Source organism: Histomonas meleagridis (genome assembly GCF_020186115.1).
Source record: "Histomonas meleagridis strain 2922-C6/04-10x chromosome Unknown contig_55, whole genome shotgun sequence".
Classification (NCBI taxonomy): domain Eukaryota; phylum Parabasalia; order Tritrichomonadida; family Dientamoebidae; genus Histomonas; species Histomonas meleagridis.
In genome coordinates this window covers 96942-122112 of record NW_027150898.1, presented here as the reverse complement: position 1 = coordinate 122112, position 25171 = coordinate 96942, and the positions used below count along the sequence as shown (strand labels likewise).

The window sequence follows — 25171 nt, the reverse complement described above, 5'->3', positions numbered from 1 at the left end:
TACTTCAATAATGGACTTATTTTGTGGAATAGGATCTATAAGAAGCTTCTTGGGTGGGTACATACTGTAACAAAGAGAATCTTCGAGATGATAAGATTCATTACAAACTTTTTCAATGATTTTTGATGTGGGTAGATTGCTGGGAAATTCAACACTTATAAAGCTTTCGTCTGGAGAATAGATTTTGACACAGAGCGTGGGTGGATATAAAATAATCTCAAAAGATTTAAAATGTGATATATATTTGGATATTTTCATTCCGCTTTCCATTATTTTATATAATCTTAAGTTTGTGTTTGGAATTGGAAAACTTAAAAGAACAAGGTAATTATCTGGAATTTTCATCTTTTGTGAATACATTAAATAACTTATAATTTCTGCACTAGTTGATGTAGGCGGGATTTTAGTTTCGACTATAGGTTGATTAGTTTTAAATACTGAAGCTTTGATATCGAGCGTTTCTTTGCCGCTCATTAATCAACAGATACAATTGTATGAAAACCGAAAAACATAATCAAAATTGAATGAAGGAAGATTCACACCATTTTTAGGTAAAAAATTGTTTCATTCATGTTTGATCTTAAAAATTCAACAATATTTACAACAATGACTATTTTAAAACTTTAAACCTCGGAATAATTATTCATTAAAATTTTAATGACACATCTCAATAATTTTAATATTATGATTTGAAGAAGGAAAATCATACTTTTAGCTTTAATAATTTAAGGTTTGTTATATTAATATGTTAAAAAATTAATAGAAATTTTAATTAAAATCATGATCATGAATTTTTTTTTATAATAATGTAAGCCGTAATTAAATATGTTAACCCCATTCATGCAAATGATTTCTGTATATTTAGAAGTTGCTAATCTTAAATATTGGTATTATGATCTTTAATTTCTTTATTATTGAAAAGGTTTTGAAGAACAAAAGAATAAAATATTATCTAAGAATGGTAGAGACATTTCTTTCTTTACGGATTTGTTTTTATTTATCATAAAAATGATACAATGAATATTGATGAGCAAAAAAAATGCATCATTCTTTACAAAATTATTATTTTAGAAGAACGTATTTGCCGACGTATTATGTACATTTTGGAGAAACTTGAGTTTTTTATTTGAGTATATAAAAATTTGATTCTGGGCTACTTCCACAGTTTTTATTTCAATGTGAAACGATAATTTTTTTCAATGAAACTTTTCACAACAAGGTTTACGATACATGACTTTCTTTCAAAATTGAAGCATTTTGACTGGGTGGTTAGCATACAAAAAGTGACTTTTTTTTGGGTAAAACAAACGGATTTCATTTTAGTCTTTTCCAAATGTCCGAAGGAAATACCGCTGATCCAGCATCTTATGATAATCTATCAGATACAGAAATCGATCCTGAAGATCTTTTTAAAGCAGATCCGTTAACTGTTTATCCTGACCTCATTATGGAGAACTTAAAGAAAACAAGAAGGAGGGTAGGCGATGTATCACTGGCAAGAATGAATAGAAGAAAGCACAAAGATGAAGTTGATGCCAAGAATAGACACTCTCAACAAGTATCTGCTCCTCCAATAATTCCAGAAAAGAAACCAGCTCGTGTTCCAATGCCTGGTATGATGCCAATGCCTGGAATGGTTCCCATGCCTGGAATGGGTGCTAGACCTCCACTTAAAAAGATTCCAGGAATGGCACCAATGCCAGGAATGGGTGGAATGGATTTAAGCAACAACCCTCTTTTCAAGAAAAGAATGGCAAAGAAAGCAGAAACAGAAGGCGAATCCGAAGAAGCTAAGAAGAAAGCTGAAGAGGAAGAAGCTAAGAAGAAAGCTGAAGAAGAAGAAGCTAAGAAGAAAGCTGAAGAGGAAGAAGCTAAGAAGAAAGCTGAAGAGGAAGAAGCTAAGAAGAAAGCTGAAGAAGAAGAAGCTAAGAAGAAAGCTGAAGAGGAAGAAGCTAAGAAGAAAGCTGAAGAAGAAGCCAGACTTAAGGCAGAAGAAGAAGCCAGACTTAAGGCAGAAGAAGAAGCCAGACTTAAGGCAGAAGAAGAAGCCAGACTTAAGGCAGAAGAAGAAGCACGTCTCAAAGCTGAAGAAGAAGCAAGACTTAAGGCAGAAGAAGAAGCAAGACTTAAGGCAGAAGAAGAAGCACGTCTCAAAGCTGAAGAAGAAGCAAGACTTAAGGCAGAAGAAGAAGCCAGACTTAAGGCAGAAGAAGAAGCACGTCTCAAAGCTGAAGAAGAAGCAAGACTTAAGGCAGAAGAAGAAGCCAGACTTAAGGCAGAAGAAGAAGCACGTCTCAAAGCTGAAGAAGAAGCAAGACTTAAGGCAGAAGAAGAAGCAAGACTTAAGGCAGAAGAAGAAGCTAGACTTAAGGCAGAAGAAGAAGCTAGACTTAAGGCAGAAGAAGAAGCTAGACTTAAGGCAGAAGAAGAAGCTAGACTTAAGGCAGAAGAAGAAGCAAGACTTAAGGCAGAAGAAGAAGCACGTCTCAAAGCTGAAGAAGAAGCTAGACTTAAGGCAGAAGAAGAAGCACGTCTCAAAGCTGAAGAAGAAGCAAGACTTAAGGCAGAAGAAGAAGCTAGACTTAAGGCAGAAGAAGAAGCTAGACTTAAGGCAGAAGAAGAAGCTAGACTTAAGGCAGAAGAAGAAGCTAGACTTAAGGCAGAAGAAGAAGCAAGACTTAAGGCAGAAGAAGAAGCACGTCTCAAAGCTGAAGAAGAAGCTAGACTTAAGGCAGAAGAAGAAGCACGTCTCAAAGCTGAAGAAGAAGCAAGACTTAAGGCAGAAGAAGAAGCAAGACTTAAGGCAGAAGAAGAAGCTAGACTTAAGGCAGAAGAAGAAGCCAGAAAGAAGGCTGAGGAAGAAAGACTCAAAGCTGAAGAAGAAGCAAGACTCAAAGCTGAAGAAGAAGCAAGACTCAAAGCTGAAGAAGAAGCAAGACTCAAAGCTGAAGAAGAAGCAAGAAAGAAGGCTGAGGAAGAAAGACTCAAAGCTGAAGAAGAAGCCAGAAAGAAGGCTGAAGAAGAAGCAAGACTCAAAGCTGAAGAAGAAGCCAGAAAGAAGGCTGAGGAAGAAAGACTCAAAGCTGAAGAAGAAGCAAGAAAGAAGGCTGAAGAAGAAGCAAGACTCAAAGCTGAAGAAGAAGCCAGAAAGAAGGCTGAGGAAGAAAGACTCAAAGCTGAAGAAGAAGCCAGAAAGAAGGCTGAGGAAGAAAGACTCAAAGCTGAAGAAGAAGCAAGAAAGAAAGCTGAGGAAGAAGAAAGACAAAGAGAAGAAGAAAGAAGAAGAGCTGAAGAAGAAAGACAAAGAGCAGAAGAAGAGCGCAAAGCCATTGAAGAATCCAGAATCAAAGAGGCAGAAGACGAAGTCGAAAGAATTAGAAGGGAAGAACAAGAACAACTCACAAGAATCAGCGAAGAAGGTCAAATTGATACCAAATTTATTATTGTTGGCGATTCCAATGTTGGCAAGACCTCACTCACATCTCGTTTCATCAGCAACAGCTTCACCAAAGCCAGCAACACAGCAGCCTTTGATGTATCAGAGAGGACCATTCTCCATAATGACCGTCGCGTCAAAGTCAGTGTATGGGACACTGCAGGCCAAGAGTCCTATCAATCACTTGTTCCGAAGTATTATCGTGGTGCGAATGTAGCTATCATTGTGTTTTCATTTGACCAACGATCATCACTTGAAAATGTACAAAATTGGTACAATGCAATTGTTGAGCAAACGCAAAACCCAATTATCTGTCTCTGTGGTAACAAGAAGGATATTCCAGAAGATAAGCGCCAAGTGACATCCGATGAAGGAATTGCATTAGCGCAAAGACTTGGAATTGAATATTATGAAACAAGCGCATTCAAATGCATTGGAATTGATCCAATGTTTAGATTACTTGCTGGTAAATATGCAGATATGTCTCCACTGGAAAAGACAGAAAAGCAGCCAACGCCAATAGAACCAGTGCCACAACCACCTCGATCATGGTGCTCCTGCTAAAAGCATGTTTCTCAATTCGTTTTTGATATATTTGTGCTGTTTTCGTTTGTTTTTGTAACACAAGTTAAAGGACAAATTGCATTGGATAATATGAAATTTAAAATAACTGCGAAACAGAAAATGATGGCGCGCATTGGAGTCGAAATTCTTTGTGTTTTCTCAATAAGAGCTTTAGAGAGGATGAAATTGGAGGCAATTAATTGAATGTTTACTTTTTAATGTATGGAGCCAAAAGTTCATCGATTTGGTTACGAACATCATCTTGTTGGCCAAGAATATAAATTCCTGTCTTCTTAATAAGAAGAATTTTTTCGTCGCATTTTCCTAAGTCCGTTCTGAGCTTTTCAAGTGTTGTTGGAACAGAATCAAGTAAAAATGCTTTACCTACAGAAGAGTATACTGGAACATCCTTGGGAAGTTTTGCTATTTCTTGACGAGTGATGTATTTTGATCTTCTATTTCTTAATTCTGTATCAAGTTGAACTGTAGCTCTGTTGATATTTTCAATGCACCGCTCTTCCTCTTGGCGGAACTTGATATATTGATTCATTTGGTCTTCAGGAAGACGTATTTGCTGTTCGGCCATTTGTATGATATGAGACCGTTAAAAAGGACTTATAAAACCGTTGAAAACAGTATTTTTCATTTCACTTTTTAATGAGCTGCAGCGGAGATTGCGCGAATTGTCCGATGCGAGAAGCATGTGGCACAGGTGGTGTACCTGATGCAATGCGTGAGGCTTTAAAAGATGTTAAGGATTCTATGGAAAGTGTCCAATATAAGATTTTGGTTTTAAGTGGAAAGGGTGGCGTAGGAAAATCAACTGTTGCTTACCTTGTATCAAAGTTCCTTTCAACTCAATTCTGTGTTGGAGTAATTGATGCAGATTTGTGTGGCCCATCATTACCAATTTTATTTAACACAACAAATGAAACGCTATGTCAAACTGCGTATGGAATTCAACCATGTGCTATAGATGGTAGTAACATTGAACTAATTTCCACTCAATTCTTTTTGAGTAATCGAGATGATGCAATTATCGCAAGAGGTCCAATGAAAAACAGCTTTATTCTACAATTTCTACGTGATGTCAACTGGGGTGATGCTCAACTCATTGTTGTTGACACTCCACCAGGAACAAGTGATGAACATTTGTCAGTTGTTAGCTTCATGAGTGAAGCTGGCATTGATGGAGCAATCATTGTAACAACACCTGAAGAAGTTGCAATTGCTGATGTACGTCGTGAGATCCAATTTTGTAAGAAATCTGGTGTGAAGATAATCGGCGTCATTGAAAACATGTCAAGTTTCACATGTCCAAAGTGCAACAAAGAAAGCTCAATATATCCAAATACCACTGGAGGAGCTGAGAAGCTATGCCAGGACGAAAATCTCGTTCTCCTTGGAAAGATACCGATTGATCCATCAATGATAGCTGGTTTGGTTGGTGAGAAGTATCAAATCTCAAAACCTGTTGCTGACTCAATGAGTGTCATTTGTCAGAAACTTATTGAAGGCTTACCAAAGAAGCAGTGACTTATTTTGTTGAAAATAAACTAAATCATCTAAATAATGATTTATGCTTCTTTATGTTGATATTTTTGAAATTATTTTTGTATAACTTTTATAGTAAATTTCTGTTTTTGGTGCTTTGGAATTGGACGGTTTTTAAACGTCAGCCAAGAAAATCAATGGGTTTACTTTTCATCATTTTTTGTAGAAGTGGGGTTTCATTTAAATCATTTGTAGGAAATTGGTCATTCATATCCAATAATTTTACAACAAGTTTATCTTATTTCCAAATGGATATACTCTCAAATGATGAAATGAAAGAAATTCTTGGTGAAAACATATCAGACAAATTAATAGGTGTCAGAGCTAAATTTAAAGACTCAGCACAGATCAGATTTAGTTTTGATACAATTATTTTTCGTGGTTTTTGCTATAATAATTCATGCTTTGTATACACATATTCAAATTATAGCTCCACAACAGAGAAATTGATACAAACTCTTCTGTCTAATTTTACTGTTCCTTATTCTTCCCTTAATACTCATACATTACATAAATTAATATTATCATTATTCCCTCCTAATGATCATAAGACGAGACTTTATTCCTTTGGATTTAAGGTATCGCACCGCAATGTTTCCTTCAATGAATATTACAGTGGCCGACGAACGTTTAAAGGCACAGCAATACTCAATAACATATATGCGTATGAAATTGTTGGCACAGAATTTGATGTCAATGGGTACAAAACCAACACCAAAATCTTTGGTGTATTTTCAGCCATCTGTTTTCTCGCTACATTTTATGGATGGATGTTTCTAATTGGAGGCACCACTCAATCGCAACTTCATAAGTTGTCAGTTGATTCATTTCTTATGCACATGTCCTTTGATTTCATTTATAGTTTATTCATTATGGAAGTTTCGCTTAAATATGGGATATCGCAAAACGTAATTTTAATTTTGTCGATCACAATGATTGGGTTTTATTTCATTGTTCAAATTAATTTCACAACATTTATTTGGAGGTCATCAATTGCTAACGTAGACATCGAATTTAATGAAATGCGTGCGCAATTTTTGAACTTCTTGTTTAAGATGGTTTTTGTGTTAATGGCAACACAAATATGTTTCACTTTAATATTTAATTACCCATTTATTGTTTTGTTAATTTTATATTCTGGGTATATCCCTCAAATTATACATTCAGCAATAAAGAACACTACGAAATCAATCGATCCAAGATTCGTTATGTTTACGATGTGGCAGAAATTGTTGATTCTGTTTTACTACTTCATAAACAACGTAAATATTTCTGATACGTACGATGTAACTGCCGGTTTAGTGGTGTTCTTTTATTACATGTTACAGATTATTATAATGCTCCTTCAAAACGTATTTGGAGGTGCGTTCTTCATTCCGATGAAAGAAAGGCCTGGATACTTCGATTATACAAGCGGAGTGGTCGAGCCTGGAACAATTTGCTCGATATGCTTGGAGCCAATACAGATGGGCGATAAAACTATGGTAACACCATGCGAACATGCGTTCCATGAAGAATGCTTACAGAGGTGGATGAACGAGGAGCTGATTTGTCCTGTTTGTAGAGCTACACTACCCGAATTACCATAATTGGATTCGGATATGAAATATAAATGTCGATAATAAAAATAATTGTTATAAACATATTCATTTCTACTTTCTTCTCTTTTTATGTCGACTCTAATTCCAATTTGATGAGTATTGTATTTTGGGGAAGAACTTGATGTTAATTTATGTACAGTTAAAAAAAACTTTAATAGGGTTACCAAAATTAGTGGAATCGTTACATAGTGGTTTTAATTATTGATTAAGAAAAATAGCAAGAAAAATCAAAATAATGAAATACATTTGAATATATGTAATTCAATGTGATCACTTTCATTTTGATGCTATGTTTTTAATTGTATTCCACGTATAAATAAAGAATCTATAGTAAATAAAAATATTAAATTTTTTCTAATACATTTAAAATAATATTATTACACATAGGGCATTATTATTAAAAATATATTTTATTATTATGATGAATATCTATCTTAAATTGTTATGTTTACTTATCACATATTTTTTCTCGATGTATCGAAGTAGATGACATTATAATTATTATTATTAGAAATTTTGACACCGAATCAAAAATATTTCACTCTGTGTAGGTAAACTTTTATTAAGTTCCTATTCTCCCATTATCAGTTATATATCATTACTTTGCCATTTATCACATAATGATTCTATATTGGTTGCTTCTTGCTTAACGGCTAATATTTTGATTTGCCTTAATATACAACAATTTTACAGACATAGAATATTTTATCTTGAATGTGATGGATTTTATTCAATTCAAATTGTCTTCAAATGTAAAGAACGATATTTCTTTCATTACGACGGTTTAAATGAGTCGGAAATATTGTGCGTAAGAAAATTGAATTAATCGTTTTAAGACAAACCGCTTTTAAAGTCAGATTCATTTCGTTGATATGCTTGGCAAGAAAGCAATCATCCTTCAAGATCCTCTCCAGTCTCTTTCACTCTACATGCTTAGTGCCTTAGGTGATGAGTCTTCAAATGTTGTTGTTTCACCCTATTCTGCATTTGCAACGCTTTTGATGGTTGCCTCAATTTCCAAAGATTCTACAAGAAAACAAGTTCTTGATACACTTAAGATGGGAGGGGATATTAGTGTTGAAAATTTACTAACATCTCTTCGCAATTTGATGCAAACTATTGAAAAAGAAACACCTAATGGAATTGTCCAAGGTGCTAATTCACTTTGGCCCAACAAGAATCTATGTGTTGACATGAGTGTTTATTCACCTTTGATTGAACATTTGGGCATTGAAATAGTTCCCGTTGAGTTTCCTCAACCTGGATGCGATATAATCAATCAACGTATTGAAGAAATCACGCATGGCCTTATCCAAAGGATACTCAATCCTAGTGATATGTCTCAAGATACAGAAACCATTATTACCAATGCCATCTATTTCAACGCCAAATGGAGGAAGCCATTCCAAAGTAGGAACACGCACGACAACACATTTACACTTCTTAATGGCACTCATAAGACCACCAAATTTATGTTTCAAAAATCGAAATTTTTCTATTGCGAAGATTCCTCGGCACAAGTTTTATCAATGGATTATGTCAACAACTTCTCCATGGTTGTTATTTTGCCCAAACAAAATGATGCAAATTCCATTCGTGCATTGAAGAGTTCATTAAGCAGTGGAAAATATCAAACATATGTTGACATGCTCGGTCCAAAAGAAGTTGAAGTTACATTTCCAAAGTTTAAGCACACTTGGGGAACAAAGTCATTACGCGAAATGTTCCAAAAGATGGGAATTAACGATTTGTTCGATTCGAGAATTGAGGAAAGATACATTAGCGACATATTACAAAAGGCAGTGATTGATGTTGACGAAGAAAGAACTGAAGCAGCCGCTGCAACAGTCGGAATTGTTGCTATGTCAATGTTTATCCCAGAACAGCCAACGCGATTCACGGCTGATCACCCATTTTTATACTTCGTAACACATAACAATGGAACAATATTGTTCGCTGGCGAATATATTGAACCAGAAGAATGAATAAAAAAATAACAAAATTCTATTTAAATATTTATTTGTGTAACTAATGTTTGCTGTGTGTTTACTTTTTGGATTTGATTATGTTACATTGGATATGCTGTCTTTGCTTAGTGATTTAAAGACATTCATTATGAATTCTGGATGTGACAGAATTTCCACAATTTTTAATTTGGTCATAAACTCTGAGTTTTAATGAAGTGGAATTTTTGGGATTTGCTTTAATCGTTACACATTTGTAAGTTCATCCTTAATATAAGTTAAATCCTTTGTAGATACATTTTGATATGTTATAATAGAAATTGAAAGTGTCCTTGGTGTTTGTGATGTAGTCGAAGAAGGCTTAGGAGTGATTATAAATCAGGAGGCATGTCAAATCATTGATTTGAAAATGAGAGAGCTGTTGAACCTTTGCTTAGATTTGCTGCATTTGTAAGTCCAGTAAAAACATAAAATCCTATTAATTAATCACTTATATAAATAATTTGTACCAAAAAAATATTATAGTTATGGATTATAATATTTAAAAATGTAAACAGTATTTGTTTAAATTTTATTTATTTAATATATATATATATATATATATATATAGTTGATGTTTCACAAATATTTTAAAAGTTTTATTTACATTATCTTTATGAGTTACCTTTAATTTGTTTATACAGTATTAACTTTTGGTAATTATTATTTAATCATTTGAATATAGATGCATTTTTATTTTTATCAAAGTTATGTCATAACAAATTGCACCTCAGTATGTATATCATTTATTTAGATTACTACCTTTATGCTTTAAATCGTGATTTTTTGTGAAGTCATTTGTCAAATTTTTCTTTTATGTTTTTTTGACATGATATCACATCACATGTCAGTTACGACGGTTTTAGAAGTTATTAAAAATGATTGATAACGAAAACGTAGGAATAAAAGTCCGTCATTTTATCAATGAAGTCACAAACCAACTTTCTTCATATAACAAACTCGAATTTAAGATTTTGATGCACAAATTCGAAGTATTTATCGAACAACAATATCTAATCAAAAAAGAGCAAAATACAGTCCAAGACTTCTTTACAGACGTTTTCGGAGAAATCAACAGAGAAGGTAATTCATGTACCAACATAATTCTTCTTAACTCATTAATTGGAATTGATTTAGGAAATAAAATCCAAAAAGCTAACCGTATAATTCATATATTAGAAAACACTCAACTAGTTACCACTAAGGTTTTCTGGCATTATTTAAATCGAGTTATTCTTTGGTTAAAACGAACAGTTCCGAAATCAATTGAAGGTGTTTTAGTACCTTTTATTGATGCAATTCAATTATTTGCACAAAAAAAGAAAGAAGGTATTTCTCCAACTATAGCTTTTACATCTCTTACCATGTTATATAATCATTTTCCAACATATATAAATTCACTTGTATCAGATAAAACAATTTTAGCAGTATTTCAAGCAGGACTACAAGAGCCATCACCAGAAGTCTTAGAGTGTGGTTTAGAAGCTCTTAAGTGTGCACTTGATAACATCGATACTTGTCATTTCCCAATCAATATTTTATGTCAAAATCTCATGACATGTATCAACAGCAATAAGGCAGATTCGATTGAGATTGCTTGTAAGGCCATCGAACTTATCATTGCATCTGATTCAAATAATATCAATTTTTTGAAATTTAATTCAGTTCCACTTAACTTCTTCTCATCTAAAGAACCTGCAGTTAAACTTGCTGGATATCAAATTCTTCCACTTTGTTATGTCTGTAATCCTGGACTTTTTACAGATGATATAAATGTTTCAATATTAAAAGCATTTACACCTCAAATCCGAAAAAAGGTTCAAAATCGCAATGAGGCATTGCTTAGCTTAGGTAATTATTTATTTGCACGTAAAGGAGTTGTATCTAAATCTGAAACTAAACGTCTTGACAAATGTCGTAAAAGTGTTGAAGAATTAATTGATACTGACCAAGCAGCATATTGTTATACTGCTATTCTTACTACAAATGAAGAGTTATTTGGCAAACACATCAACGTAGTCTTTAACGTTCCCCTATCGTCCCGGCTAATTGAAGGGCTTGTTAATTGCAAGAAAATTTTACCAACACATTCAGAATTTTTAGATCAACGAGTTTTATCCATTGCTAATACGATATTGTTAGATGGTTCATCATCACCTACTTCAATTATTAATGCATTTGAATGTTTAGAAAAGATGGGAATTCCAGTTGAATCATATTCAGTTGAATTAGTCTTACAATATTCATTATTAATGACAAATAAGAATTTTAGTACACGAAAAGCAGCATCACGATTTGTCTTATGGTATCAAAAGAAGAATCCAACAATTGAAGTAGTTCAACGAGTTTTAGCAGTTATTTCCACTGAAAGTAATAATGAACATCAACAATATTTAATGAAGAACTTAATGAAACATCCATCAGATGAAAGCATATTACCATTTTTACAATCATTATTACATGATTTAACAGCAGAAATACGCTTAAAAGCATTAAAATATATTGCAAAGTTAACACATATTAAAGAAGCATCGGAATTATTAAATGATTTTCTTACTGAAAAAGTTCATGATTTAGAACATTCGAATGTTATTTATAAGGAACATATTGAATGTTTCTTATATGTATCACATGCAGCATTTTCTGATCCTAAAAAGATCTTTGCTGAACATGCAAAACAATTACTTGTACCATTTGCGCAATTTTTAATTAATTATTTATTAAATTCTACACAACCATTATTTACAGCAGCGATACAATTATTAGCACAAATATTACCATTATCACCACAAGCAGTTAATATTGATAAGTTAGCAAATCATATTAATAATTGTTTATTAATTCATGCGTCACAAAAGAAAATTAATGCTGCACGAAACTTATTACAATCAGCATTAGATTATACTGATTTAAAGTTTAGTATATATGGACCACAACGTGATTTAATTATTCGATTATTTGATTTATCAAGTGTACAAACTAATGAAGAATCACGAGTTAAATTCCTTAAGTTATTAAGTTCGATTGGACCTTTATCACCACGAATTGTATCTGATTTACATACACAAACACAAACTGATTCAGAAACTCCTTCATTAAATACGCCTAATATTTATTTAACTAAATATACACCAGATGAAGCAATTGAAGCATTAACAATGGCTTCAGTAGGTGTAGCATCATTAAATTTATTAGATATATTATTAGAAGATAATTTATCTTCATTACATTCGATAGCAATTGAATCATTTTTAAATATATTACGTGCACATAGATTTATGATTACTGAAGAACTTGAAGCAGAAATCTTAAAACGAATTACATTTATGATTACATCTAATAATGCTTCAACTATTTCTGTCTTAATTAAAAACATGTCAACATTAATAACAGTTTTAGGTGAACGATTTACACCATTAGTACCACATGCAGTTGATTTAATATGTAATAATTGGACTAAATTAGATCAATCACTTTTAACACGTATTTCTAATTGGATGATGTTATATTTACCTGATGCATATATTCCACATTTACCACGTATTGCAAGTTTATTTGTTAAATATTTAACACATTCTGATATTAAATATGTTACAACAATATTATTAGCAGTATATTCATTTGGTTTAGCAGTACAAACAGTTGATCATATATTATATCCACCTTTATTAAGTTGGATATCTAATCATGCTAAAGAATCAATTGGTGATATGTTATCCACATTAAAAGATATATTAGTAAATGGTGGAGCACAAAAGTTTTCATCACAAGTATTACGAACTATGATTCATATAGTTCAAATGAATCCTACATTACATGATAAAGCTTTAAACATAGTATTTGTAGTTGGTATTCATTTAGAACAACAATTTTTATTATATATACCACATTTAACATCTGTTTTTAATTTTTATAATAATACTAATTTAAAGGCTTATATATTATGTTTAGAAGCTGGTGAAAAACCACCCGATTATATCATTAATCCATTTCAACCGAATTTACCTTCATCACATGATCGTACTAAATCATCTAAAAATATGTCATTAAATAATGATATACCTAAAATTGATTTCCCTAAACCACAAGCAGATTTTGATGAAAGTCAATGGATTAAATGGTGTGATGAATTGTTTTCATTATTAGTACGATATTCTTCATCACGTGCAATATCTGCATGTGATACAATCATTGAAAAACATTCTGGTATACGTGAAGCTTTATATCCTATAGCATTTGCATTATTTTATTTCCAATTAAAATCAGTGAATAATGATTCATTAGATGTAATATTAAATCAATTCTTTCATTGTAATGGTACACCTCGTAATGTAGTTCGACATTTTTTAGATGTAATTGAAATAATTGAAGTTATTGGAGGTCAAAGTTTAATTAAAAATGAAATAATTACTGAGAAAGCTCAAGCTGCTGATAGAATTGCTCAAGCGTTAAGAGCTTCTGAAGAATTATTTGATATTTGTGATAATTCACAAACAGAGAAATTAATTGTATTTAATCAACAATTAGGTTTACCTTTAGCTGCTAATGGTATTTTACGAATTACTAAACAAAGAGGTTTCCCTACTAAAGCAATATTATCAGAAAGTTTAGGATTATGGGATGAAGCATTAACATTATATAGTAATGACTTAGAGAAATCACCTAAGAATGAACAATTATATAAAGGTAAACTTAATTGTTTAAGAGCATTATCGAAATATTCTGAATTAAAGAAAGCATCGAATGGTAAAAATTGGATATTATATAAAGCAGCAGCAGAATGGCGATTATTTGAACGTGATGAATTCTTAAGTTCTACGAAACAATTAAATAGTAATGATACTTTAGATGGATTATATTATCGAAGTTTATATCATACTATTAAAGGAGAATATGATCAAGCAGAGAAATTAATTAATCAAATGAGAATTAAATATTCCGATTTAATATTCCCAATGATTTCTGAAGATTATGAACGTGTTTATAATAATTTTTCTAAAGTTTCTTATGGAACTGAAATCGAAGAAGTTATACGTTATTTGAAGATTAAAAAACAATTAGAAAATGCCGTATATGAAGAACGTATTAATTTAGAAGAAGAATTAAAACGTATTATTCATACATGGCAATTACGATTTTCGCATTTACCTAATGATCCTGAGATAATGCATGAAACTTTATGTATTCGATCATTAGCATTAAATATTACTGATTTAAATAATGAATTTAAGAAATTCTTAAAATGTTCAATTAAACAAGGAAAATATGACTTAGCTAATGATACATTAAATTATCTTAAAAATAATAATAAAAATTATGAAAATTCGATTTTCCAATTAATGGAATGTCGATTATTATGGGCATTAAATAAGAAAGAAGAAGCAATCGAAAAAATACCATTAAATAATGAAATGTCTCATTTAATTATTGGTAAATGGCGAATGGAAATGAATCAATTAAATGAATCATATGAACAATTTAAATATATAATTACAAACAAGAATAACATTACATCTGATATATGGTCATTATGGTCACAAGTTAATTTACAATTATATGAAGAAACTAAAGAAAATTCTTATTTAACAGAATCATTATGTGGTTTATTAAATGGTTTATCATTAAATCAATCAGATCCATTACCATTTACTTTACGAATTTTATCCATATTATTTAGAAGAGGTAACATTGAATTATATAAGAAGTTTAATGATAATATTTCATCTTTACCTGTATCAGTATGGATTGATGTCTTACCACAAATTATCGCAAGATCAAATTCGACTGATTCTAATTTACGGAAATTAATTCAAGAATTAATTAGTATTATTGGCTTACAACAACCTCATGTAGTATTATATTCATTAATGGTCCCAATTAAAGATGATACATTAAGTGATCGTAAAAGAATTGCTACTTCTATCTTTAATCGATTACGAATTCGTTATCCAACAATTGTTAAACAAATATTAACATTAGCTAATGAATTAATCCGTACAGCAGTTTCATGGTGGGAAATGTGGTATTCGATATTAGATGAAGCTTCACGTGCTTATATCACACGTAAAGATAATGAAGAAATGATAAATTTATTATTACCTTATCATAAACTTATTACAAATAAACCCGAAACATTTTATGAGATAATATTTGAACGACAATTTGGACAAATATTATCAATATCAGAATCATGGATTAAGAAATATAAAGAATTAAATACTGACGAATGTTTATTCCAAGCATGGGGGAATTATATTAATGTATTCCATAAACTTAAGCCCATAATTAATGACTTAACAATAATATCACTTAAAGATGCTTCACCTTTATTATATAATCTTAAAGATACTCAACTTGTAGTACCTGGTACATATAAATTTAATCGACCATTAATTAACTTAACTTATGTAGATCCGACAATGACTGTCATGAAAAGTAAACAAAGGCCTCGACGAATGGCATTAATTGGTAGTGATGGAATTAAATATACATTTTTATTAAAGGCGCATGAAGATACTCGATTAGATGAACGTGTAATGCAATTCTTTACTTTAGTTAACTCATTTGTATTACATTCGACAATGCCATTAAAGAATAAATTAGGTATTACTACTTATAAAGTTATACCATTAACTAATGAAGTAGGTTTAATAGGTTGGGTACCTGAATGTAATACTTTATATGATCTTGTTAAGAGTTATCGTGAAAAACATAATGTACCATTAGAAATAGAATATCAATCGACTTATAAAATGTGTCCGAAGTTCGAATCGTTACCATTTTGTAATGAGAAATTAAACGCGTTCCGTAAAGGATTAAAAGTACAAAAAGGTAACGACTTGAAACATATGATATTCGCTTTAGCTGATGATTCCAATCATTGGATCGAACGTCGAACAACTTATACAACTTCATTAGCAATGACTTCGATGGCTGGTTACATATTAGGTTTAGGTGATCGACATATGTGTAACATAATGATCAAGAAAAGAAGCGCGAAATTGGTGCACATCGACTTCGGCGATTGTTTCGAAGTCGCTATGCATAGAGATAAGTTCCCCGAAGTTGTTCCATTTAGGTTAACGAGAATGTTACAAAACGCTTTGGAAGTAAGTCGTATCGAAGGAACGTTTAGGAGCTGTTGTCAAAACGTTATGGAATTGTTGAGGAAAAACGGTAACACAATCATCGGATTGTTGGAAGTGTTCATTTATGACCCGCTGAGACAATGGATATGTGAGAACAAAGAAGTGGAAGTGAATGATAATAATAACCAAGAAAGTTCCTCCGCAATTTTGATCATGAATAGGATTAAGGATAAGTTAAACGGAGGAGATTTCGAGCCTGGCGTACTGTTAAGTGTGAATGATCAAGTCGACAAATTAATCGCTCAAGCGTCAAGTGTAAGGAATTTATGTATGATGTTTAGAGGGTGGTTCCCCTGGTGGTAAATTTTCTAAAAAGGAGTTTTTAAATTTTTTTTTTAATATTCACATTGTTTTTTGAGTTCCAAATATCGATCATAAAGTTTGTTGTTCTCTTCAATTTGTTGTGCTAACTCATTCTCAACATTAGATAAACGAGCAACCTCTTTTTCGAGCTCTGAATTCATTCGATTGGTTTCTTCAAGTGCATTTTCAAGATATTGTATCTGTTGTTCTAAATTCCATTGCTCAGTATACTCTTCTTCCGTGAGCTCAGGTTGAGATTGAACTTGTGGTTTGACGTCAGTGATTTGCTTTGCATTCGCAACTTTTGGTGCTAAGGGAACGCGGCTCATTTACTGTGGCGCCAAATCAATCTGTCACTTTTTGTTTGATGTAGAACGTCACTTTTTTGTTAAACTAAATTCAAATTTTGTCAAAAATTTTATAAGTGGTTTCGACCAAATATTGATTGAAAAATAAACTATGTAAAGTTATGAAATGAAGTGAATGAGAATATTACCAACTTTTTATCGAAACAGATAATATCAATTTTAATTTATCTACTGTTTAAAGCTTGACGACACTTCTGCGTATATTTATTTATGGGAAATTTTCCGAAAGTTTTAACTTTTTTTAAAAAACATACATAATGCTCATATGAATATAGACAATATAATTTTATTTTTTTTCTTTTTGATATTTTATGTGTCTATGCAAGAAAAAGTGACTACAAAATTTCTCATTGGACGTCTCCAATTCGGATCCACTCTTTTTATACCTAAAAAAAATTATAAATTTTATTATTTAGTGTGTTGATTTATGTATTGTTCAAAAAATTCAATTGTTTCATCGCAACAATAAGATTTTGCTAAATCAAACGCTGTTTCAAATAATTTTATTATATTCCAAATGTTATTAAGAATCATCAAATTGTTAAAATAAATATTAAATAAAATATTTTAATATTTTTGGGATTTACATCAATTCCATCTTGTTCAAGTAATAGTTTAACAATATCAACGTTATTATACTCAGAAGCAAACATAAGTGATGTATAATATGATGTTAATAATTTCCAAATATTAGATTTGAAACCCAATATTATGAGTATAAATATCGAATTAATTAAGTAAACATTTTTATAATTAATATCAGTTTCTTTTCGTTTAAGAAGAATTTCAACAATTTCAATGTTACCATTCCGAGATGCTTTCATAAGTGCAATAGTATATACTATATTAGTAATATATAAATTACTATATTAAAATATATATTTTAAATTAACACCAAAAAATATTATGAAACATCAAATTATTGAAATAAGTTTTAAACAAAACATATAAATATCTTTAGCATTAATATCAATTCCTTCCTGCAAAAGAAGCAATTTAACTATTTTTGTTTTACCATATTTAGATGCAAACATAAGTGCTGTTTGGAATAATATAAATAATTTCCAAATATTTTTTATAAATATTAAAAAATTGAATAAAATCTTGAATAAAACAAATAAGCATCTTTAGTATTAACATCAATTCCTTTATGTTTAAAAAGTAATTTAACTATTTTTGTATGACCTTTTTTAGATGCAGTCATAAGAATTGTTTCAAATAGCTTAAATAAAATCCAAATATTATTTTGATATATTAAATTATTAAAATTAATTTTAAATAAAGCATATAAATATCTTTTGCATTTACATCAATTCCATAGTTAATAAATAAATTTACTATTTCTGAAAAATTATTTGCACATGCAATCATAAATGCCGTATTAAATAATATAAATGATTTCCAAATATTTTTTTGAAATATCAAATTGTTATAATATACATCAAATAGAACAACCAAATATCTTCAATATTAGTGTCGATTTCTTCTTGTTCTAGAAGTAATTTTACGACTTCAACATTATTTTTTTCAGTTGCTAATGTAAGTGCTGTTTTATGATTTTATATTTAACATCAAAATTTGGTTATAAATTTCAAAAATATAAAATAAACATCAAAAAAATGAAATAAAAATTTTGATCATTAAGATTAAAACATTTTTTTCCAATAAATAATTTAACGATATCTAAATTTCCATTAGCACATGAATCATAAATGCATTCCAACATTATTTATTCTAACATTATATTTCATTTTGAAATTTCAAATAACAAAAATTATTATCAAGCAAAACAAAGAAAAATCCAATGCATTAATTTCAATTCCTTTATAATCAATAAGATGTTTATCTGTTTCAAAATGATCATTTTGAGTAGCTAACATAAGTGCTGTTTCATTTGGAAAGACTCCAATAAATATAAAGAAATTTTAAATTATTCATACAAAAATTCAATTTAATATAAAAATATTTGCAATATTTACTTTAATATTCTTTTGATTAAGTAGTAATTTAACAACTTCAATATGACCATTATATGATGCATCCATAAGTGGCGTCCAAAACAATTCAATTAAATTCCAAGTATTAATAATAAATATTAATTCATTAAAACAAAAATTTTATTATATAAAAAAGTATTTTCATTATTAATATTAATTTTATCATGTTTAAGCATTAACTCTACTATTTCAACATGACCATAATGTGAAGCTAAAGAAAGTGCTGTATCAAATATATTTAATAAATTCCAAATAAATTATTGAAGTTCGAAATAGTTAAAGTTAATTTTAACTTTTGTAAAGAAATATTTTTATCATTGAGTTGAATATTTTTTTGTGCAAGAAACAATTTTGCAATTTCTAAAAACCCATTTTCACATGCAGCAATTAAAGGAGTATCAAAAAATTATGATAAATTTTATTTAACGGTATGAAAAATTAGATATATAAAATAAACTTTAATAAATAAACTAGTTCCAAAAAATGGAAAGCACGATAGAGAACGATAGAAATCAGATGGAAAGCTGGTCGTTGTTAGGATTTTATCTAGAAGATCCAATAAAAGCCAATATTGCTCAAAAAACATACCCAGGAGTAATGCATGATGAAAATAAAAATCAAGCGATTATAAGAATCAGAAGTTTCGGATTTACATATCGCGATATTGAACATTGTCTAAATACATCACAAAAGCATATTACATTAGTACTTAAAGAATATCAGCTAAGCGGAGAAGTTTCTTGTAAAAAGAGGGGAAGACCTCTAAAAATTGATAATAATGATAAAGCAAAAATTGATGAAATAACCATCTCATCACCAAGGTCAACTTGCAAGCATATTTCACAACAAATAAGCAGTCCAGAAAAATCAATCAAAAAATCAACTATTGCAAAAATCAGACATGAATTACATTTTTTTTTCAAACCACCCAAAAGGAGACCTCAAATGACTCAAGCATGCTTGGATAGAAGACTTACTTTCGCTTATTCTATGTTACAAAACGAGGAAAAAAATGAAAAAATTGCGTATAGTGATGAGTGTAAAATCCAATTTTGTCCAGATAATTCATATTTATGAAGAAAACATGGCAGTACAAATGAAAATATTTATGTGAATGAAACAAAACAGCCAAAAAAAAACATGATTTTCGGTGCAATTGGTATAAATTATAAGTCAGAGTTTGTTGTCTCTTCAGTGGAAATTGATGCTGAGCAGTACTGTCATAATGTTCAACTACTTGGAATCTTGAACAGAAAAGATGAATATTATTTTATGCAAGACAATGCTCCTTCTCATGTGGCAAAAGAAACAATGTTATGGTTAAGAAAATGAATCAACTTTCTTGGTATCTGGCCTGCAAACAGTCCAGACTTGAATCCAATAGAAGTAGTATGGGCAATGCTTAAAGAATGGTTATCCAAACAATCAGAACCACAAACGATCGAATAAATGATAAATTTATGCCGTCATTGGTGGAATAATATACTTACAATGGAACAGGTAAATGCTTTAACTAGACAATTTAATTCAAGACTTAAGTATTGTATTTTAAATGGAGGAATGTGCATAAATGAATATATCAGAAGAAATACTTTCCCTTTTAATGGGCCCATACCCCAATGTGAAAATGAGCTTCAAATTTTGGAAATACCCGAACATCTGGACAATGTAAATATCGCTACAAAATTTTAAAGGACAATGGCAAATTGCTTACACTATTGAAAAACTGAATAAACAGTAAAAACCGATTTTCTCGTGCTTTCCATTTTTTGGAAATAGTTTATTTGCAAAAATTTTTTACATTAATATTAGTTCTTGGATTCTTAAGAATAAATTTAACAAATTCAATATTGCCTGATCTCACAACAGAAATCAAAACATCTTTTGGAATTTTATTTCCTGCTGAAAAATACATAAAAAGAAATAAATTTCCCAATTCTGCTGCTTCATTAATAATTCCATCATTGATTTTCATTCCTTTATTAACTAAAAATGAAAATATTTCATAATTATGATATAAAATACACTCTTTTCCTAATCTTCCTAAATTATCAATTTCTTTTAATTTATTATCATAAAGATATTTAAAAATATCATTTCGATAACCCAATTGCTGTTTCATATGCACCTTCAAATGATGAATGATTTTGTTCACATAAATGAATGATTTCTTCATTTCCACCTGCAGCTGCATATTTGCCTGTGTTTTCGATATTTGCACCATTCATAAGTAAATATTTAAAGCATTTAACAGATCCAAAAAATGCTGCATAATCAATTAATGAAATACTATATTTATTAATAAAATCACATCTTTCATAAAGTGATGGCTCGATTTTTTGATTAAAATCAAAAACATTTTGTGTTGATATTTCTTGAAGTTTTTCGACTTCATCGTTTCGAATTATCTTTGCAATTTCATTCGGATTATGTCCTTCTTTAATTAATTGCTTATGGAGTTCCCAATCATTCTTTGAAAGTTCCTCATAATTTTCTGAAACGTATTTATAAAATGCATAGCCATAAAGTTCATTAATTTCTTCTTTCGACATATAATGAGAAAAATATAAAGATTTTTGTTCTTTTAATACTTTTGATATATCAACCATTTTTTGCTCAAGTAATTTTTCAAGAAGATAAATTGAATCTTGTGTGTTTATTTGAAGAAGAAACTGTAAAAAAACATCAATAATTTTATGATTGATTTTATCTTCAATATCTTTCATAAATTGAAAATATATATCAAAGTCTTTCAACTGAGAAACAAAATTTATATATAATAATTGACTCAGAAGGAGATCATAAGAATATGGAAAATCAGGATCAGATAAATTAATTACTGAATCAATAATATTTTCTTCACCTATCTTTTTGAGAGTATTTTGAACATTTTGAAGATATTTTATATCTTTAGTATTATTTTTTACATCAGATTTTCCTTTCATCTTTATATATCCAAAATAACCCTGTTTATGATCATAAACGGTCGTCATAATAATTTCATTTCATTTTTCTTGAATAACACAATAAAAAATTTAAGTAACAAACCACATTTAAAATTACTGTATTAAAATTCCAATAAAAGTTTACATATGTATTTGATTCTTTGCATTCATGCAGAAGTTTAGCGCTTAACGTTCCCATAAACGGTTTAGCGGTTTTACGGTTTTGGTCGACCTCTCGAAACAATGAAGTACATTGCCGCATATCTCCTCGCTCAAGCAGGTGGTGATGCCACACCTTCAAAAGAAAAGATCACAGCAATCCTCGAAAGCGTTGGAATTCAAGTTGATGCCAAAGCAATCGATGCCCTTCTTGAAAAATTAAATGGAAAGAATATCGAAGAATTAATAAAGGAAGGTTCATCCAAGCTCGCAGTTGTTGGCGGTGGTGCCTCTGCTGCTCCTGCTGCTGCATCAACAACAGAAACCAAGGAAGAAGAAAAGAAGGAAGAAGAAGAAGTTGTTGAATTGGCAGGTGGATTTGATGATCTCTTCGATTAAAATAAACCACTGATTCTATAGCCATTAAGTTTATTTCTTATTTTTTTTTTAATTGAGAATTAAATTTCAAAGAATTCAATATTTACATTTAGTGTTTCCTTTAAATATATTTTTATGTTTTTGATTACTACCAGTATTTGATTAAAAAATTTTGCAGTATTTTTCAGGAGTTATGCAAAAACCACAAAATGTTGCATTCACAGTTATCAATCTAAATATTTTGAATTTAAAAGCAAAATTAATAGTGTATGCATTAATACAAATTTGTGGTGTTATTTGTAACTATATTCTCTTATTTTGCTTTATTGAACAATGCATTTCAAAATGCAATTTTAAAAATCACATATCCAATGGCGTTGCAATTTTGACATTATGCTCTAAGCTTTGTATCAGATATTTTAGCATTAAAAAATATTTAAATAAACATCGCATTCATATTTATTTTTGATAGTAAAACTAATGTTTTAAGAAACCGTTAAAATCAATACTCAATTTAACCGTTTATCGTTATCTCATAACCGTCAACAATTTTTCCTTAAAAATGCCGAATAAGGACATTAAGGTGCAGAATGCAAAAAATATCGGAATAACTTTAAAATTTCCACAATAAAAAATATTCTAAGTAACAAACATTTTTATTTACTTAAAATAGTTCAAAACCAAATCCTTCATTTGCACAATGATTTGGAACGGAATTGATTTTCTATTCCTAAGGACCAAACAAATTCTGTTGTACGAATTTGTGTCGTTTGGTTTGCATATGAAATTGTCGAACAGTTCAATGATTTCTTCCGCTTTTCTTTGGTCATAAATTCCATTTATTTGAGCGTTTAATTTTTGGAGCAAAAGGCGATTGTTCTCATTCTGCGGCTTTTTTACTTTTTTACTGTTTGTTTGTGGAAATGTATTTGTTTTAGTGTAACTTATGTTTGGCATTTGCTTCGTCTGGGAAATCGTTTTGCTTTGTTTCGCGTTCATTGTTCTTGGATTGCCTACGTAGTCGTCATGACGATTTAATATGACTGGATACCTTTGAAAGTTTTCATTCGTACTGATTATGACTGTACCATTTCCGTTGATTGTAGGCGTTGATGACCTGCCTCCGTTTGGAGGCTTTGTGCTGTTTGGTGGACTTCTTGGCCTGCTTTCAGAATTTGAAATTATTGCTTTGTTAATATTTCCATAATTTGAAGATTTTGCAGGTCCCATTTCTTCGGTTGGATTTGGTTTTGTTAGGGTTTTGTCTTGATTTAAGTTAATTTTTAGTTTATTTGAATTTGTCATTATTTGACTTGTTGGAATAATTTTGGAATTGGATTGTGGTGGTTTGCCAACTGTATTTGCAAATTGATGGTATGGGTTTTCATTAGGTTTTAATTGTTGATTGGAGGAATTGATTTCTTGATTGAAATTAGTGTTTACTGGACTACGATATTCTTCTGTAAATGTATGTGTTTCCATATATCTTAATAGTCTGCTAAAAATTTCTTGTATTTTATTTCTGTCTAATACATTGTATTGACATAGCACAAAAAGATTATGTAAATCACCTAAAAAAGTTTGTGAGACAGACTTACCTTCTAAAAACAATACTGTTTTTGCGTAAAATCCCAGTATTGCTTCTCTTGATGGTGTTTGATTTTGCAATCGTTTAAGTTCAATTATTGGATTATAGTGGGGGAAATCATTTTTAAAATTAGGGAGATACGGAGTTTGATGAGGCCCTGTAAAATTATTCCAGCTATCATAGAGTTTCTTTGTCTTTGGTTCCATGTAGAAGTATTTTGCTGTCTTTCTTTGACATGTGTTGTGAAATTTAATTTGAATTGTTGTGAGCGTCCGTTTATTTTTGCTGTCATTTTTTGTAATGTGATGTGAAATTTCATGCGAATTGGATATAAATCCAATAAAATTTCATCAATTCGAAAGAAAAAATATGATATCAAAGAAGATGATGAAGAAAAGATTAGACAAGATCTTCTTAGAGAACTAAGTACAAAAAAACAAATTAATGAGTTCAAAGATGTACAAGAAATAATAATTTTAGTTCATCGTCTACTTAATGCAAATTACCCATTGCAATCATTGCCAATTAGCCTATTTCATAATGTTTTATTTCATTTCATTGAACAATTTGATGCGAATTTGATGAATATTTTCCTCGAAATTATTATCGCTGCTGGATCACTTGATGATGACAAATGCATCCAATTTATTAATGATGAACTCATTCAAAATTTATTTCGAATAATTACAACATCGTCTAATTTAGGCCATATTATTGAATCATTACATTGTATTTCTCTATTTATAGAACCCGATAAACCAAAAACCATTTCCAAATTTGATGGAAATTCACTTTTTAATCTTATTTTTTCATTGATCACCAAAATCATCAATTTTTCAGAAAACGAGCCTGTTATTTCAGAGTCACTTAATCTGCTAACCAATGCAGTCAAATCTTATGCTATTTCAGATGACATTTCACAATCGATAATAAATCTAATTTTCCAAATTTTGAAACAAGACAATGCTTCCCTTAAGTCATCAGCTATTCGAACGATGTCAATTATTACTCATGACAAAGAACCAAAAATAAAATTTTACTTAATACCAGGAATACATCAATTTTTATGTGACTCAATATTAATTGATCAAACAATTGCAAAATATTCATTTTCATCGATATATAAT

General features: G+C 30.2%; 7 protein-coding genes across 7 annotated transcripts; 5 read left to right on the top strand and 2 right to left on the bottom strand.

The window, feature by feature from the left end:
- Positions 1–1333: 1333 nt before the first annotated feature.
- GO595_007615 (signal recognition particle-docking protein FtsY) lies at positions 1334–4000 on the top strand (the record flags this gene model as incomplete). The annotated part of the gene is made up of 1 exon (XM_067921098.1): positions 1334–4000. One exon carries the CDS (start codon positions 1334–1336, stop codon positions 3998–4000), a length of 2667 nt encoding a protein of 888 aa, XP_067772178.1.
- Positions 4001–4208: 208 nt separating this feature from the next.
- GO595_007614 (Prefoldin subunit 1) lies at positions 4209–4586 on the bottom strand (the record flags this gene model as incomplete). Its single annotated transcript, XM_067921097.1, has 1 exon — positions 4209–4586. One exon carries the CDS (start codon positions 4584–4586, stop codon positions 4209–4211), a length of 378 nt encoding a protein of 125 aa, XP_067772177.1.
- A 71-nt stretch (positions 4587–4657) lies between these two features.
- Positions 4658–5536, top strand: GO595_007613 (Cytosolic Fe-S cluster assembly factor nubp1; the record flags this gene model as incomplete). Its single annotated transcript, XM_067921096.1, has 1 exon — positions 4658–5536. One exon carries the CDS (start codon positions 4658–4660, stop codon positions 5534–5536), a length of 879 nt encoding a protein of 292 aa, XP_067772176.1.
- Positions 5537–8027: 2491 nt separating this feature from the next.
- Positions 8028–9140, top strand: GO595_007612 (serpin family protein; the record flags this gene model as incomplete). Its single annotated transcript, XM_067921095.1, has 1 exon — positions 8028–9140. The coding sequence occupies one exon, from the start codon at positions 8028–8030 to the stop codon at positions 9138–9140; it is 1113 nt and encodes a 370-aa protein (XP_067772175.1).
- An 896-nt stretch (positions 9141–10036) lies between these two features.
- Positions 10037–16609, top strand: GO595_007611 (PIKK family atypical protein kinase; the record flags this gene model as incomplete). Its single annotated transcript, XM_067921094.1, has 2 exons — positions 10037–10319; positions 10413–16609. 2 exons carry the CDS (start codon positions 10037–10039, stop codon positions 16607–16609), a joined length of 6480 nt encoding a protein of 2159 aa, XP_067772174.1.
- Positions 16610–16641: 32 nt separating this feature from the next.
- On the bottom strand, positions 16642–16938 carry GO595_007610 (uncharacterized protein; the record flags this gene model as incomplete). Its single annotated transcript, XM_067921093.1, has 1 exon — positions 16642–16938. The coding sequence occupies one exon, from the start codon at positions 16936–16938 to the stop codon at positions 16642–16644; it is 297 nt and encodes a 98-aa protein (XP_067772173.1).
- Positions 16939–22162: 5224 nt separating this feature from the next.
- GO595_007609 (60S acidic ribosomal protein P2) lies at positions 22163–22477 on the top strand (the record flags this gene model as incomplete). Its single annotated transcript, XM_067921091.1, has 1 exon — positions 22163–22477. One exon carries the CDS (start codon positions 22163–22165, stop codon positions 22475–22477), a length of 315 nt encoding a protein of 104 aa, XP_067772172.1.
- Positions 22478–25171: the final 2694 nt, after the last annotated feature.